Source organism: Dermochelys coriacea, chromosome 21 (genome assembly GCF_009764565.3).
Source record: "Dermochelys coriacea isolate rDerCor1 chromosome 21, rDerCor1.pri.v4, whole genome shotgun sequence".
NCBI lineage: Eukaryota > Metazoa > Chordata > Testudines > Dermochelyidae > Dermochelys > Dermochelys coriacea.
The window spans coordinates 5,230,747-5,243,133 of record NC_050088.1 but is presented as its reverse complement, the minus strand read 5'-3'; the positions used below and the strand labels follow the sequence as shown (position 1 = coordinate 5,243,133).

Here is a 12,387-nt window from a genome sequence, read left to right as displayed (position 1 = left end):
GGTCCCAGCAAGTCTCCCAGTGGGAGCTTGTCACTGGCAACTAGTTTCAGAGTAGCAGCCGTGTTAGTCTGTATTCGCAAAAAGAAAAGGAGTACTTGTGGCACCTTAGAGACTAACAAATTTATTAGAGCATAAGCTTTCGTGAGCTAGTCTCTAAGGTGCCACAAGTACTCCTTTTCTACTGGCAACTAGGTAAATTGTCACTTTTCACTTGTAAATTGAGCAAATAAGATTTCTAATCAACAAGGGTGAAATTCACCCCTGGACCGAGAAACAAGCCCTGCGTGCTGCTTATGCCTGGCCTTTGTGCTGGTACTTTGCACAGAAATTAATTGTACCCTGAGGAAATAAACCTGCCGCCTTCTCCCACCCCCAAATGCCATTTTAGCAATGTTGTTTTCTAACCATAACTGCACTTTAAGCTTGAGTCTCTATATGAAGAAGCTGATGGAGGGGGATGCAATCACACTGATGGAATTTAGTCCAACACTTCGTGGAATTTAGAGTACAACATCTTTTTTTTTTTTCCCCTGATGGTTTTGTTTTGCATTTAAACTCAGTGTGAATGTGTTGCTAAAGACACGTTCTTTATAAAATACTAGCATCTTTGACATTGGTTCATTATAAAAAGTTGCTTGTTTTTTCTGTTTGGGATTTTTTTGGGTGGAGGAAGTTTTATTTTTAATCAAATGTGATTTGTTTGTAAATCACACATGGAAAAATATGTCATGTCTGACTTTCTGAATGCTTTTTGTTTTTAAAAGAGTAAATGTGTTTTTTGTCGTTGAATCAATGACTTAGTTCACTTCACTTTACTGCAAAACACTGGCGATTATACCCTAAGAAAAAGGACACAGACTGATTGGCAAGATTGGGCCACAATCTTCAGAAGTGCCCCTTATGTCTGAAGGGCAGGTGCTCAGCAATTTCTGTAATTTAGGCCCATTTAAAATGGCTCATGTTGGGCACTTAAATACATTAATCGCTTTTGAAAATCTTGGCCTTTGTATTTTAGTTTATATAACTGCGTGTCTGTAAAGTTACCTGCTAGTTTTGCTCACATGAATGCATTCTCTTCATAAACTGCATCAGAACATCATTAGTACATTTCCTGTACGGAAGGAGCATAGTTGTAAAACCAGCAAAGTGTTTCACTTGGTTGATTTTTTTTTGTTTGTTTGTTTTTTGTGCAAATATAGGCCTGCAAAATAGATATTGTAATGTTGCTTCTGAATATTTGTGTTGTAAACTTTCTTGTGGATCAGATAAATAAAATTAAGTAACTTTGAACCACTCGACTGCTTCAGTGTTTTTTTTCTTCTCTTCGCATGCTCCAATAAACTTTTCTATGCTCCATGTGTGAAATGCCAACTTTCTGATTTATACCCACTTTGCACAGTGATAAAGAATGATGCTAAGTGCAAGTAAGTGGAGACTTGAGCTGTATATGCCCAAAGTTCACTTCCATCATTTCCCAAGTAAAACTGTGTCCTTTAACTGTAACACTTGAAAGCTCCAACTCTTTATTACTGCTGTCGTAGCCCAGAAGAGAATTACGTCTAGTAAGTTTAGAGGAGAAACACTATGGAACATGTGCAGAGATGTTGCGGTTTGAAATGGAGATGTATCTGAAGGAGAGAATTAATGAGCACAAGATTGTGATGTGGAAGATATTTGTTCCTAGGAGATAAAATGGGTTCTTTCTGTTGTCATGGTAATGGTAATATGCTGCCAGCAAAACTCCACTCCGAAATCAGTAGGAATGGTCTTAAAAACTGCTGGGGTGTTATGGCTCTATTTTATACAAGGACAGTATCACCCTTGATACTTAGTCCTAGGTGGTCTCTGCACCATTGTCCAGAGTGATTTCAGTGGCTTGTCTGCTTTCAGCTTTGCAGAGTTATAATTTGTACCTTTGTTTGATTTCTCATTTCTAGAGGAAGTCTGGATTAACGATGTAGAGGTCTTGGTTTCATCATGAACTTGGCTGAAAACTTAATGGACGCATGAAAGGACAAATCTCATCCTGGAATTAGAATCAGTCTCCTGGAGTCAACTTATCAAGCCCCTTTTAAAGTAACTGGGTGCACGCGTGTGATGCCTAACGTAATCTTACACTTTCTGAATTAAAACAAATGCTCCAAGTTAGTATTTGACATGGGCCTGACCCTACAGGATGCTCTCACTGAAGTGCAGTTTTGCCCTTGACCTCTATGGGAGCAGGATCCCCTGTTTTTATTTATGAAAGTTATCTAACGAGTTAAAGACCAGTCACAAAAATGAGGAAGAGAAAGCATGTTGGAGGAAGAGACTTGTGGGTTGTCGCACATTTGCATCCATGGTCGCTTCCTGTCTAAATGGATGATTTTTCATCGAAATCTACCATTTGCTTACTTGCTTTCATGGGATTAAAATAACACTGCAAAGTAAAGGCAAATAGCAATGTATTGTCATTTGACTACACACAATATGCTGTAATCACTTTGCACAACATTGTGGAGTTAATTATTTTTCTATTTTGGGTGAGCTTTTGGTTGCATCATTAGATAACTGGTATTTTTTTACCTGCCAGAATGTATGAATGTCACTGCTAATGTATTGATATTGTAACTTTTTAATCAATACTAATGATCAGTGTTTTAGGAAGTTGGGTCTGGTACCCTTACTGTGCCAGTAGTCCCCCTGTTGCAGAGTAATGTGCTAACAATCATGTGTCAGAATGTGGCCCCCTGTCTTTTAGATAAGTCCGATATCTTTGTCAATCAATGTATATCAATGTTTGACCTTAAATTCAGCTTGCAAAAGGGATATATAATTCGATACATATATTAGTACCGGCAACGTTGTATTGAGCTGTCTTCTACAATGATATTCTTGTACTCGGCACGTAGGTATAGGTGAATAACAGAATGGATGATAAAATGTGCTGTTAGATGTATGAATACTTCTTGGCACAGCTAAACTTACAAATGCGTTCTTGCCTCAAGCCATTACTGATGTACATATTTGGCTGGTGCCAGAGTTAGGCAGGCCAAGTTCAGAGTTTTCTCATTTTTAACTGAGAGGTGAACCCAGTGATATAATTTTTCATGTTGTCTGTTCCACCTCCTAATTAAGTGCTACTCACGTGAGTGAGTGCTCCAACATGAGGGCAGCTTGCACAATCTTAGTCCTACTTAAAGATTTAAGCACAACTATTCTGGCCTTGTTGGATGGGGTGTACAAACCCCACACTGAGCAACAAAGGCTTAAAAGACTTGTTCTGGGCTCAGTCAGCCCCGCCCCGCCACACCTGCAGCAAATCCTCCATTTGCTGGAGGAATTATAAGACAGTGAATTAGCTCAGTTGGCGAGCAGCGCTGAAGGTGAGCAGACCTGCAGCCCATAGCTCCAGCAGAGCAGAACAGAGGGGAACCCAAAGGCGCTGACACAGCTGCCCAAAGGACCCCTTCTTGAGGGAAGGGAGGACCCTCCGCAGAGACAAGCAAAAAGGGAAGTATCCAGTGGCCTTGGACAGTGGCAACTCCTCTCTTGTTTCTGTTGATTTGGGTTTCCCCACCAGGCAAAGACCTTGGATTGAGCTGACCCCAGAGCAGGAGACGAGAGGAAGAGGTCCAGGGAGGACAGCTACAGGTAGCCTTGGTTGCCAGGTTACTGGTAGCCCAAAGGGCCCTGGGTTGGAGTCCGGTGGAGTGGGAGAGCCTGGGCTCCCCGCCTCACAGCCCCCTTGGCAGTCCGGGGTTGTGGCTGTGACCACTAGGCAATGCTTCCCAACCAAACCCCGAGTGGGGATCATAACATGCTGGTTACACCAATTCAATCTGAGGTAACTCCATTGTCAGTTGAGCCAGTTGAGTTACTCCACACCAATGTAACAGAGCTGAATCTAGCCTCGGTACGTTCCTAAGGAACAAATTTGTTAGTGGTGAAAGTTACATTTTGCAGTGTAAGCCTGTCAGAAAACAGTTACAAGCAGCAAAGCAGTTGCACCGTTTTCATGCCAGTGCTTGCTCCAACCCCTCAAGCAGAGACCAACATCTACAAGATCTTCACCAAGCATTCTCAAAACTACGATACCCGCACAAGGAAATAAGGAAACAGATCAACAGAGCCAGACATGTACCCAGAAGCCTCCTGTTGCAAGATAAGCCCAAGAAAGAAACCAACAGAACTCCACTGGCCATCACATACAGTCCTCAGCTAAAAACCTCTCCAATGCATCATCAGTGATCTACAACTCTGGATCCTGGACAACAATCCCTCACTTTCACAGGCCTTGGGAGGCAGGCCAGTCCTCGCCCACAGACAACCCACCAACCTGAAGCATATTCTCACCAGCAACTACCCACCGCACCATAGTAACTCTAACTCAGGAACCAATCCATGCAACAAACCTCGATGCCAACTCTGCCCACATATCTACACCAGTGACACCATCACAGGACCTAACCAGATCAGCCATACCATCACCGGTTCATTCACCTGCACGTCCACCAATGTAGTATACGCCATCTTGTGCCAGCAATATCCCTCCACTATGTACGTCGGCCAAACTGGACAGTCCCTATGTAAAAGGATAAATGGACACAAATCAGATATTAGGAATGGCAATATACAAAAACCTGTAGGAGAACACTTCAACCTCTCTGGACATGCAATAGCAGATTTAAAGGTAGCCATCCTGCAGCAAGAAAGCTTCAGGACCAGACTTCAAAGAGAAACTGCTGAGCTTCAGTTCATTTGCAAATTTGACACTATCAGCTCAGGATTAAACAAAGACTGAATGGCTAGCCAACTACAAAAGCAGTTTCTCCTCCCTTGGTGTGCACACCTCAACTGCTAGAAGAGGACCTCAACCTCCCCGATTGAATTAACCTAGTTATCCCTAGCCTGATTCTTGCTTGCAATATTTATACCTGCTTCTGGAAATTTCCACTACATGCATCTGAAGAAGTGGGTATTCACCCACAAAAGCTTATGCTCCAATACGTCTGTTAGTCTATAAGGTGCCACAGGACTCTTTGCCGCTTTTACAGATCCAGACTAACACAGCTAACCCTCTGATACTTGTTTATAATAAAGGGTCTCTAAAAACAAATCTTGTTTCCCCTGTGATTTTTCCCTCCAGTATTTGCAGTAATGGGCAAAGCTTCCATTGACAGTTTGGGGTTCATGTTCTATGCAGGCTTCATAACACCATAATAATGTCTGTGAATATATAGTCTGTGGAAACCATTAAGAGAGTAACAGTTAAAATGTATAAAGGAGACAAGGCTGGTCTATGCAAAGTGGATCAATTATTGGTAAGGTTTGAGAATGACATTAAATAGTTATTGCATCCACACCTTTTACCCTCACTGCAGTAATTCCCTAAAAATGATAATTGGCTTAAAATCATAATTTAAAAAATAATTAACAGTGGGATCTTTTTACTTGCATTCTAGTGTTCAAGCATTTAGGGTTCACATTTTCAAGCTTTTCTCTACAACTAAAGGATTATAAACTGTTTTTTAGGAAAGCCTAGTCTCATATATAATCACATGATTTCAGGAGAGGGGACTTTAAGAAAAACAATCAGTATCACAAGACTCACGATAAAATCATGAGAGTTAACAACGCTGTGAGTCCCAAGATTTGAGCATCTGCAGCTGGCAGCCAGGAGCTCTCATTGGAGGGTTCTTTGACTCAGAAATTCACTTTCCCCATTAGTGTGACAACCCAAGTCTATTTAATTTTCACACACAAGCCAAGGCTCAGATTTCCTTCCAGCATCTGAGTGAGGGTGCTGGTGGGCTGGTAGATAGTTGGCTTGGAGCGAATGTCATTGGAGGTTTTCTAATAATGGTTTTGAAAATATTTGTTTCTTTCAAATGTAAAATCTGACCTTGAGTATTTATATCAAGGTGTGTTACATATTAAAAATTAACTAAAAATAAATAAACTTTCAACTGAGTTGTTCTAGCAGTGGGATAGACTGAGAAGACCTGTGTGGGCGTGTTTGTGGATGTCATTCTGTGTTTGATTTGGAAGGGTTATGAAAGTTAAGCAGCATTGCACAGGCGAACTTATTTGGTAGGAGTGACTTGGCATTGTACCCCCAGGAAGTGTCGCTACCTCCCTGCATAGCGAGAGCACAGATCCTAGGTGTACTTTACCTCCTGCCTCATGGTGTCAGTTACACAATAACTCTTCAGCGAAAGGGAATCTTTAGGGAACTCTGTTAAGTTCCCTGATGTCTGATAGCTGCCCGGCTGCAGCGACCTACTTGCGAAATTCCTAGAGAAATGGCAAGGGAGCAGCCATGCACTGGTCTTGAAGCTGTAAACTGGAGTAAACAGTCCATTATAACATCCAAGAAAAGGTACTCCAAACTGCAGAGAAATATGTAAAGAGCCAGGGAGAAACACTAATTCCCTGGTTGGGAAGCTTTTGAGCTCTAAGTAATGGGACAATGAGGAGTCCAGTGGCACCTTGAAGACTATCAGATTTATTTGGGTTTAAGCTTCCGTGGTTAAACACCCCCCGCCACACACACACTTCTTTAGAAAAAGAAAAGGAGTTAACATGGCTGCTACTCTGAAACCGCTTCTTTACATGCATCTGAAGAAGTGGGGTTTTTACCCACGAAAGCTTACGCCCAAATCAATCTTAGTCTTTAAGGTGCCACCGGACTCCTCATTGTTTTTGTGGATAACAACACGGCCACCCCTCTGATACAAATGGGACAATTTGCCTGCCTTCTACCCTTCCCTCCGACCCCCCACCCTCCACGCACCAGCTGCTGTATAAGTGCCTGAAACAGAGCTGTGGGTTAAGGAAGCTGCATGATGCTCAGTGCCTGCCACAGTGGGGACATGTTTGTCTAGGTGTTTATGGAACCTAGCTTATTCCCTGCTATTGGGCCCTACAGTAGGTGCACAGAGGTTATTGTCTGTTGGAGAGACTCCCAAGAGGTGACATGCCGCACAAAATAATTCTTCAGCTGTTTATCTTCTGTGCTGTCTGAAAATTGAGGGGAAGACCTGTGATTTATGCTTGACATGAACCTGATTCCTGTAATGAACAAGTGATTAAATATTGACTGAGGTCAATGCCTCTATTGTGCAAAGTGGAGTCTCTGAGCTTGCCCAAACTTGCTAAGCAAAATAAGCCAATATGCAAAAAGGCATTCTACAAAGTGAAAACTAACGCAGACTCTGCTTTTTTTTTTTTTTTTTTAACCTGGGCTCAGGTAAAAAAATAAATCAATTCCACTTAAAATTATTTTCCCCCGATTTCTTTAAACATTTGCTGCTGGGCTCTTTTGCTTCTAGTTTGCTTTGTTTCTGTGCCTAAATGTCTCCATTAGCATGAACTGCAATTTGTAAGAAGATTTTCTCAGGGGATGTGGGAGAAGGATACATTAACCTGTGTTTTATACCCCATTTCCAGGAAGCTTTTATTAAACTCTACTTCTTTCACTGGAATGTTGCTCCTGGTTTTGTCTCCTGTTACAGGATCTTTTTCTTTTGCTGTGTGATACGCTGGGAATCCAGTCTTTGGGACAAGAAGGGAATTAAAAGATGAAGATATGGCTAAAGCTTTTCATTCTGGCCACCTGGCTTCCTATTCTGTTCGGTAAGTCCATTAAATCTACTTTCTGAGTAATACCAGAAATGCAGAAGAAAACTGTAATACAGAAGATGGGACTGACAGTGAGGGGCTCTGTAAAGAAGCCTTAAGGGAGCTGAAACCTACTAACTTTTTTTGACGTTTCAAACCCTATTACAAACTTTGTTTTTTGCCTTGTTTGCTAAATGTTCTTGCACAATGGATATGATGAGCAAAGGGGTGAGAAAAAACAAGAACCCCAGTCTGAACCTTTCCAAACTCCAAATAAACAAGGCCTAGATCTTATTTTGAGGTCTAAAAAAAAATTGATTGTGTAAATGTGGTGCAGGAATTTTGTAATGGGAGAGGGAGCTTTTTCCTCTATAGGTGGTTGGTTGAAATCCAGCTCTGGTCCAGAGTAGTTACCATCTGATAGTTGGTCAGAGTGAAATGATCTGGTTGCCTCTGGCTAGTTGTCAGTGGACAGCTGACCATGCCATAGTAACCATCATAATGAGTTCTGGTTGGCTTTGGTACAGGAAGTAGTTAAGCAAAGAGGCCGGTGAGATCCTATCTTGCCTCTTGTAGTAGGTCTTTTTAGGTTAGGATGCAGCACCTAAGGAGTGAGGGTCTGGTAAGCCTGCAGTGCTGCTGCCTGTGCCTTTTCTGTTCTTTGAATGAAGAGGAGTTCAGTCCCCAACCCACCACCTTGCAAGAGCACTTAACTGACTAAAGGAACTGCTCCCACGGTGGCAGGCTTTAAAAAAGAAAGAGAAAAGAAAGAAAGAAAGTGCAACTTGCTATAACCAGAGCTAAGCTCATCGTTTTGATATGCACAAGAACCCACAAATGGCTAGTGGCCCCTGCGCTCAGAGATCTGTGCTCCAACTGCTCCAGTATACGAGTTGAGAAATCCAATTAAGTAGACAAAAGATATCTCCAATCACTCTGCAGTGTAACTGGGTTAGATATAGTAGTGCAGGCGCTAGTGTTAGATATGGATGATATAGTGAGCAGCCATTCTAACCTCAGCAATAAGTCCTTGGCAGCCTGTCCTTTGACGTGGCTGCTTCTGCAAAACCTAGAGTTATTCCCACTTGCAAAATAAACCTGATCAGCACTGCAGAATTACTTTTCTACAGCACGGATCCTATGCTAATATTGCACAGTAAAGGGGCATGTTCCTTCTTGGAGGAAGTGATTTTTTTTTTTTTTTTGCCAACAATCTCTTCTGTCTCTGCACAGGGGAATGAGAACTTCCTGATTTGTGTTCCAGTTGTGCTGGGTTTTGTTTTTCTTTTTAAGCTGAAAGTTGCGGAGATAGTCCTAAGGTTGACAACAGCATTGCGTCTAGTTGGGGAGCTGATGAGGGAAAACAAGTCACGTACACTTGTGCCAACGGTTACAGTCTTTTTGGAGAAAAAAATCTTTATTGTACGTCTTCCCAGAAGTGGCATGCACCTCCACCCATCTGTAAAGGTAACTCACCATCTCTCCCTCCCTCTTTGTTTTTTTGAGAGTCACATCCAGGTAAGTTTAGCCTTTTGAAGGGCTAGGCCTGATCCCGTGACACTTATTACCCAAGCAGAAAAGGAGTACTTGTGGCACCTTAGAGACTAACAAATTTATTAGAGCATAAGCTTTCGTGAGCTACAGCTCACTTCATCGGATGCATTTGGTGGAAAAAACAGAGTAGAGATTTATATACACACACACAGAGAACATGAAACAATGGGTTTATCATACACACTGTAAGGAGAGTGATCACTTAAGATAAGCCATCACCAACAGCAGGGGGGGGAAGGAGGAAAACCTTTCATGGTGACAAGCAGGTAGGCTAATTCCAGCAGTTAACAAGAATATCAGAGGAACAGTGGGGGGTGGGGTGGGAGGGAGAAATACCATGGGGAAATAGTTTTACTTTGTGTAATGACTCATCCATTCCCAGTCTCTATTCAAGCCTAAGTTAATTGTATCCAGTTTGCAAATTAATTCCAATTCAGCAGTCTCTCGTTGGAGTCTGTTTTTGAAGCTTTTTTGTTGAAGTATAGCCACTCTTAGGTCTGTGATCGAGTGACCAGAGAGATTGAAGTGTTCTCCAACTGGTTTTTGAATGTTATAATTCTTGACGTCTGATTTGTGTCCATTCATTCTTTTACGTAGAGACTGTCCAGTTTGGCCAATGTACATGGCAGAGGGGCATTGCTGGCACATGATGGCATATATCACATTGGTAGATGCGCAGGTGAAGGAGCCTCTGATAGTGTGGCTGATGTGATTAGGCCCTATGATGGTATCCCCTGAATAGATATGTGGACAGAGTTGGCAACGGGCTTTGTTGCAAGGATAGGTTCCTGGGTTAGTGGCTCTGTTGTGTGGTGTGTGGTTGCTGGTGAGTATTTGCTTCAGATTGGGGGGCTGTCTGTAAGCAAGGACTGGTCTGTCTCCCAAGATCTGAGAGAGCGATGGCTCGTCCTTCAGGATAGGTTGTAGATCCTTGATGATGCGTTGGAGGGGTTTTAGTTGGGGGCTGAAGGTGATGGCTAGTGGCGTTCTGTTGTTTTCTTTGTTGGGCCTGTCCTGTAGTAGGTGACTTCTGGGTACTCTTCTGGCTCTGTCAATCTGTTTCTTCACTTCAGCAGGTGGGTACTGTAGTTGTAGGAATGCATGATAGAGATCTTGTAGGTGTTTGTCTCTGTCTGAGGGGTTGGAGCAAATGCGGTTATATCGTAGCGCTTGGCTGTAGACAATGGATCGAGTGGTATGATCTGGATGAAAGCTAGAGGCATGTAGGTAGGAATAGCGGTCAGTAGGTTTCCGATATAGGGTGGTGTTTATGTGACCATCGCTTATTAGCACCGTAGTGTCCAGGAAGTGGAGTCACTGAGAGTTACCAAAAGAAACTACAGCATTTGCTCAAGAAACTCCCTGAAAAAGCACAAGAACAAATCCGCACAGACACACCCCTGGAGCCAGGACCTGGGGTATTCTATCTGCTACCCAAGATCCATAAACCTGGAAATCCTGGACGCCCCATCATCTCAGGCATTGGCACCCTGACAGCAGGATTGTCTGGCTATGTAGACTCCCTCCTCAGGCCCTTCGTTACCAGCACTCCCAGCTATCTTCGAGACACCACCGATTTCCTGAGGAAACTACAGTCCATTGGTGATCTTCCTAAAAACACCATCCTAGCCACTATGGATGTAGAAGCCCTCTACACCAACATTCCACACAAAGATGGACTACAAGCCGTCAGGAACAGTATCCCCGATACTGTCACGGCTAACCTGGTGGCAGAACTTTGTGACTTTGTCCTGACCCATAACTATTTCACATTTGGTGACAATGTATACCTTCAAATCAGCGGCACTGCGATGGGTACCCGCATGGCCCCACAGTATGCCAACATTTTTATGGCTGACTTAGAACAACGCTTCCTCAGCTCTCGTTCCCTAATGCCCCTACTCTACTTGCGCTACATTGATGACATCTTCATCATCTGGACCCATGGAAAAGAAGCTCTTGAGGAATTCCACCATGATTTCAACAATTTCCATCCCACCATCAACCTCAGCCTGGACCAGTCCACACAAGAGATCCACTTCCTGGACACTACGGTGCTAATAAGCGATGGTCACATAAACACCACCCTATATCGGAAACCTACTGACCGCTATTCCTACCTACATGCCTCTAGCTTTCATCCAGATCATACCACTCGATCCATTGTCTACAGCCAAGCGCTACGATATAACCGCATTTGCTCCAACCCCTCAGACAGAGACAAACACCTACAAGATCTCTATCATGCATTCCTACAACTACAGTACCCACCTGCTGAAGTGAAGAAACAGATTGACAGAGCCAGAAGAGTACCCAGAAGTCACCTACTACAGGACAGGCCCAACAAAGAAAACAACAGAACGCCACTAGCCATCACCTTCAGCCCCCAACTAAAACCCCTCCAACGCATCATCAAGGATCTACAACCTATCCTGAAGGACGAGCCATCGCTCTCTCAGATCTTGGGAGACAGACCAGTCCTTGCTTACAGACAGCCCCCCAATCTGAAGCAAATACTCACCAGCAACCACACACCACACAACAGAGCCACTAACCCAGGAACCTATCCTTGCAACAAAGCCCGTTGCCAACTCTGTCCACATATCTATTCAGGGGATACCATCATAGGGCCTAATCACATCAGCCACACTATCAGAGGCTCCTTCACCTGCGCATCTACCAATGTGATATATGCCATCATGTGCCAGCAATGCCCCTCTGCCATGTACATTGGCCAAACTGGACAGTCTCTACGTAAAAGAATGAATGGACACAAATCAGACGTCAAGAATTATAACATTCAAAAACCAGTTGGAGAACACTTCAATCTCTCTGGTCACTCGATCACAGACCTAAGAGTGGCTATACTTCAACAAAAAAGCTTCAAAAACAGACTCCAACGAGAGACTGCTGAATTGGAATTAATTTGCAAACTGGATACAATTAACTTAGGCTTGAATAGAGACTGGGAATGGATGAGTCATTACACAAAGTAAAACTATTTCTCCCTCCCACCCCACCCCCCACTGTTCCTCTGATATTCTTGTTAACTGCTGGAATTAGCCTACCTGCTTGTCACCATGAAAGGTTTTCCTCCTTCCCCCCCCTGCTGTTGGTGATGGCTTATCTTAAGTGATCACTCTCCTTACAGTGTGTATGATAAACCCATTGTTTCATGTTCTCTGTGTGTGTGTATATAAATCTCTACTCTGTTTTTTCCACCAAATGCAT

At 43.1% G+C, this 12,387-nt stretch overlaps 2 protein-coding genes across 5 annotated transcripts in view; both read left to right on the top strand.

Moving 5' to 3' along the window:
- Nucleotides 1–7,617, top strand: part of PFKFB2 (6-phosphofructo-2-kinase/fructose-2,6-biphosphatase 2) — a 33,250-nt gene extending 25,633 nt beyond the window's left edge. The window contains exon 14 of one of the 4 annotated variants that reach the window (XM_043500612.1): nt 7,497–7,617. In XM_043500612.1, coding sequence (XP_043356547.1) covers nt 7,497–7,559 — 63 coding nt within the window. In that variant the 3' untranslated portion in view covers nt 7,560–7,617. Of the gene's footprint in view, nt 1–1,937; nt 4,121–7,496 lie in introns of those variants that run through there. The other 3 variants (XM_038379808.2, XM_038379804.2, XM_038379801.2) reach the window with 3 other exon arrangements.
- Nucleotides 7,497–12,387, top strand: part of LOC119846526 (sushi, von Willebrand factor type A, EGF and pentraxin domain-containing protein 1-like) — a 56,954-nt gene continuing 52,063 nt past the window's right edge. The window contains exons 1-2 of the mRNA XM_043500722.1: nt 7,497–7,617; nt 8,896–9,069. Coding sequence (XP_043356657.1) covers nt 7,563–7,617; nt 8,896–9,069 — 229 coding nt within the window. The 5' untranslated portion in view covers nt 7,497–7,562. The remainder of the gene's footprint in view (nt 7,618–8,895; nt 9,070–12,387) is intronic.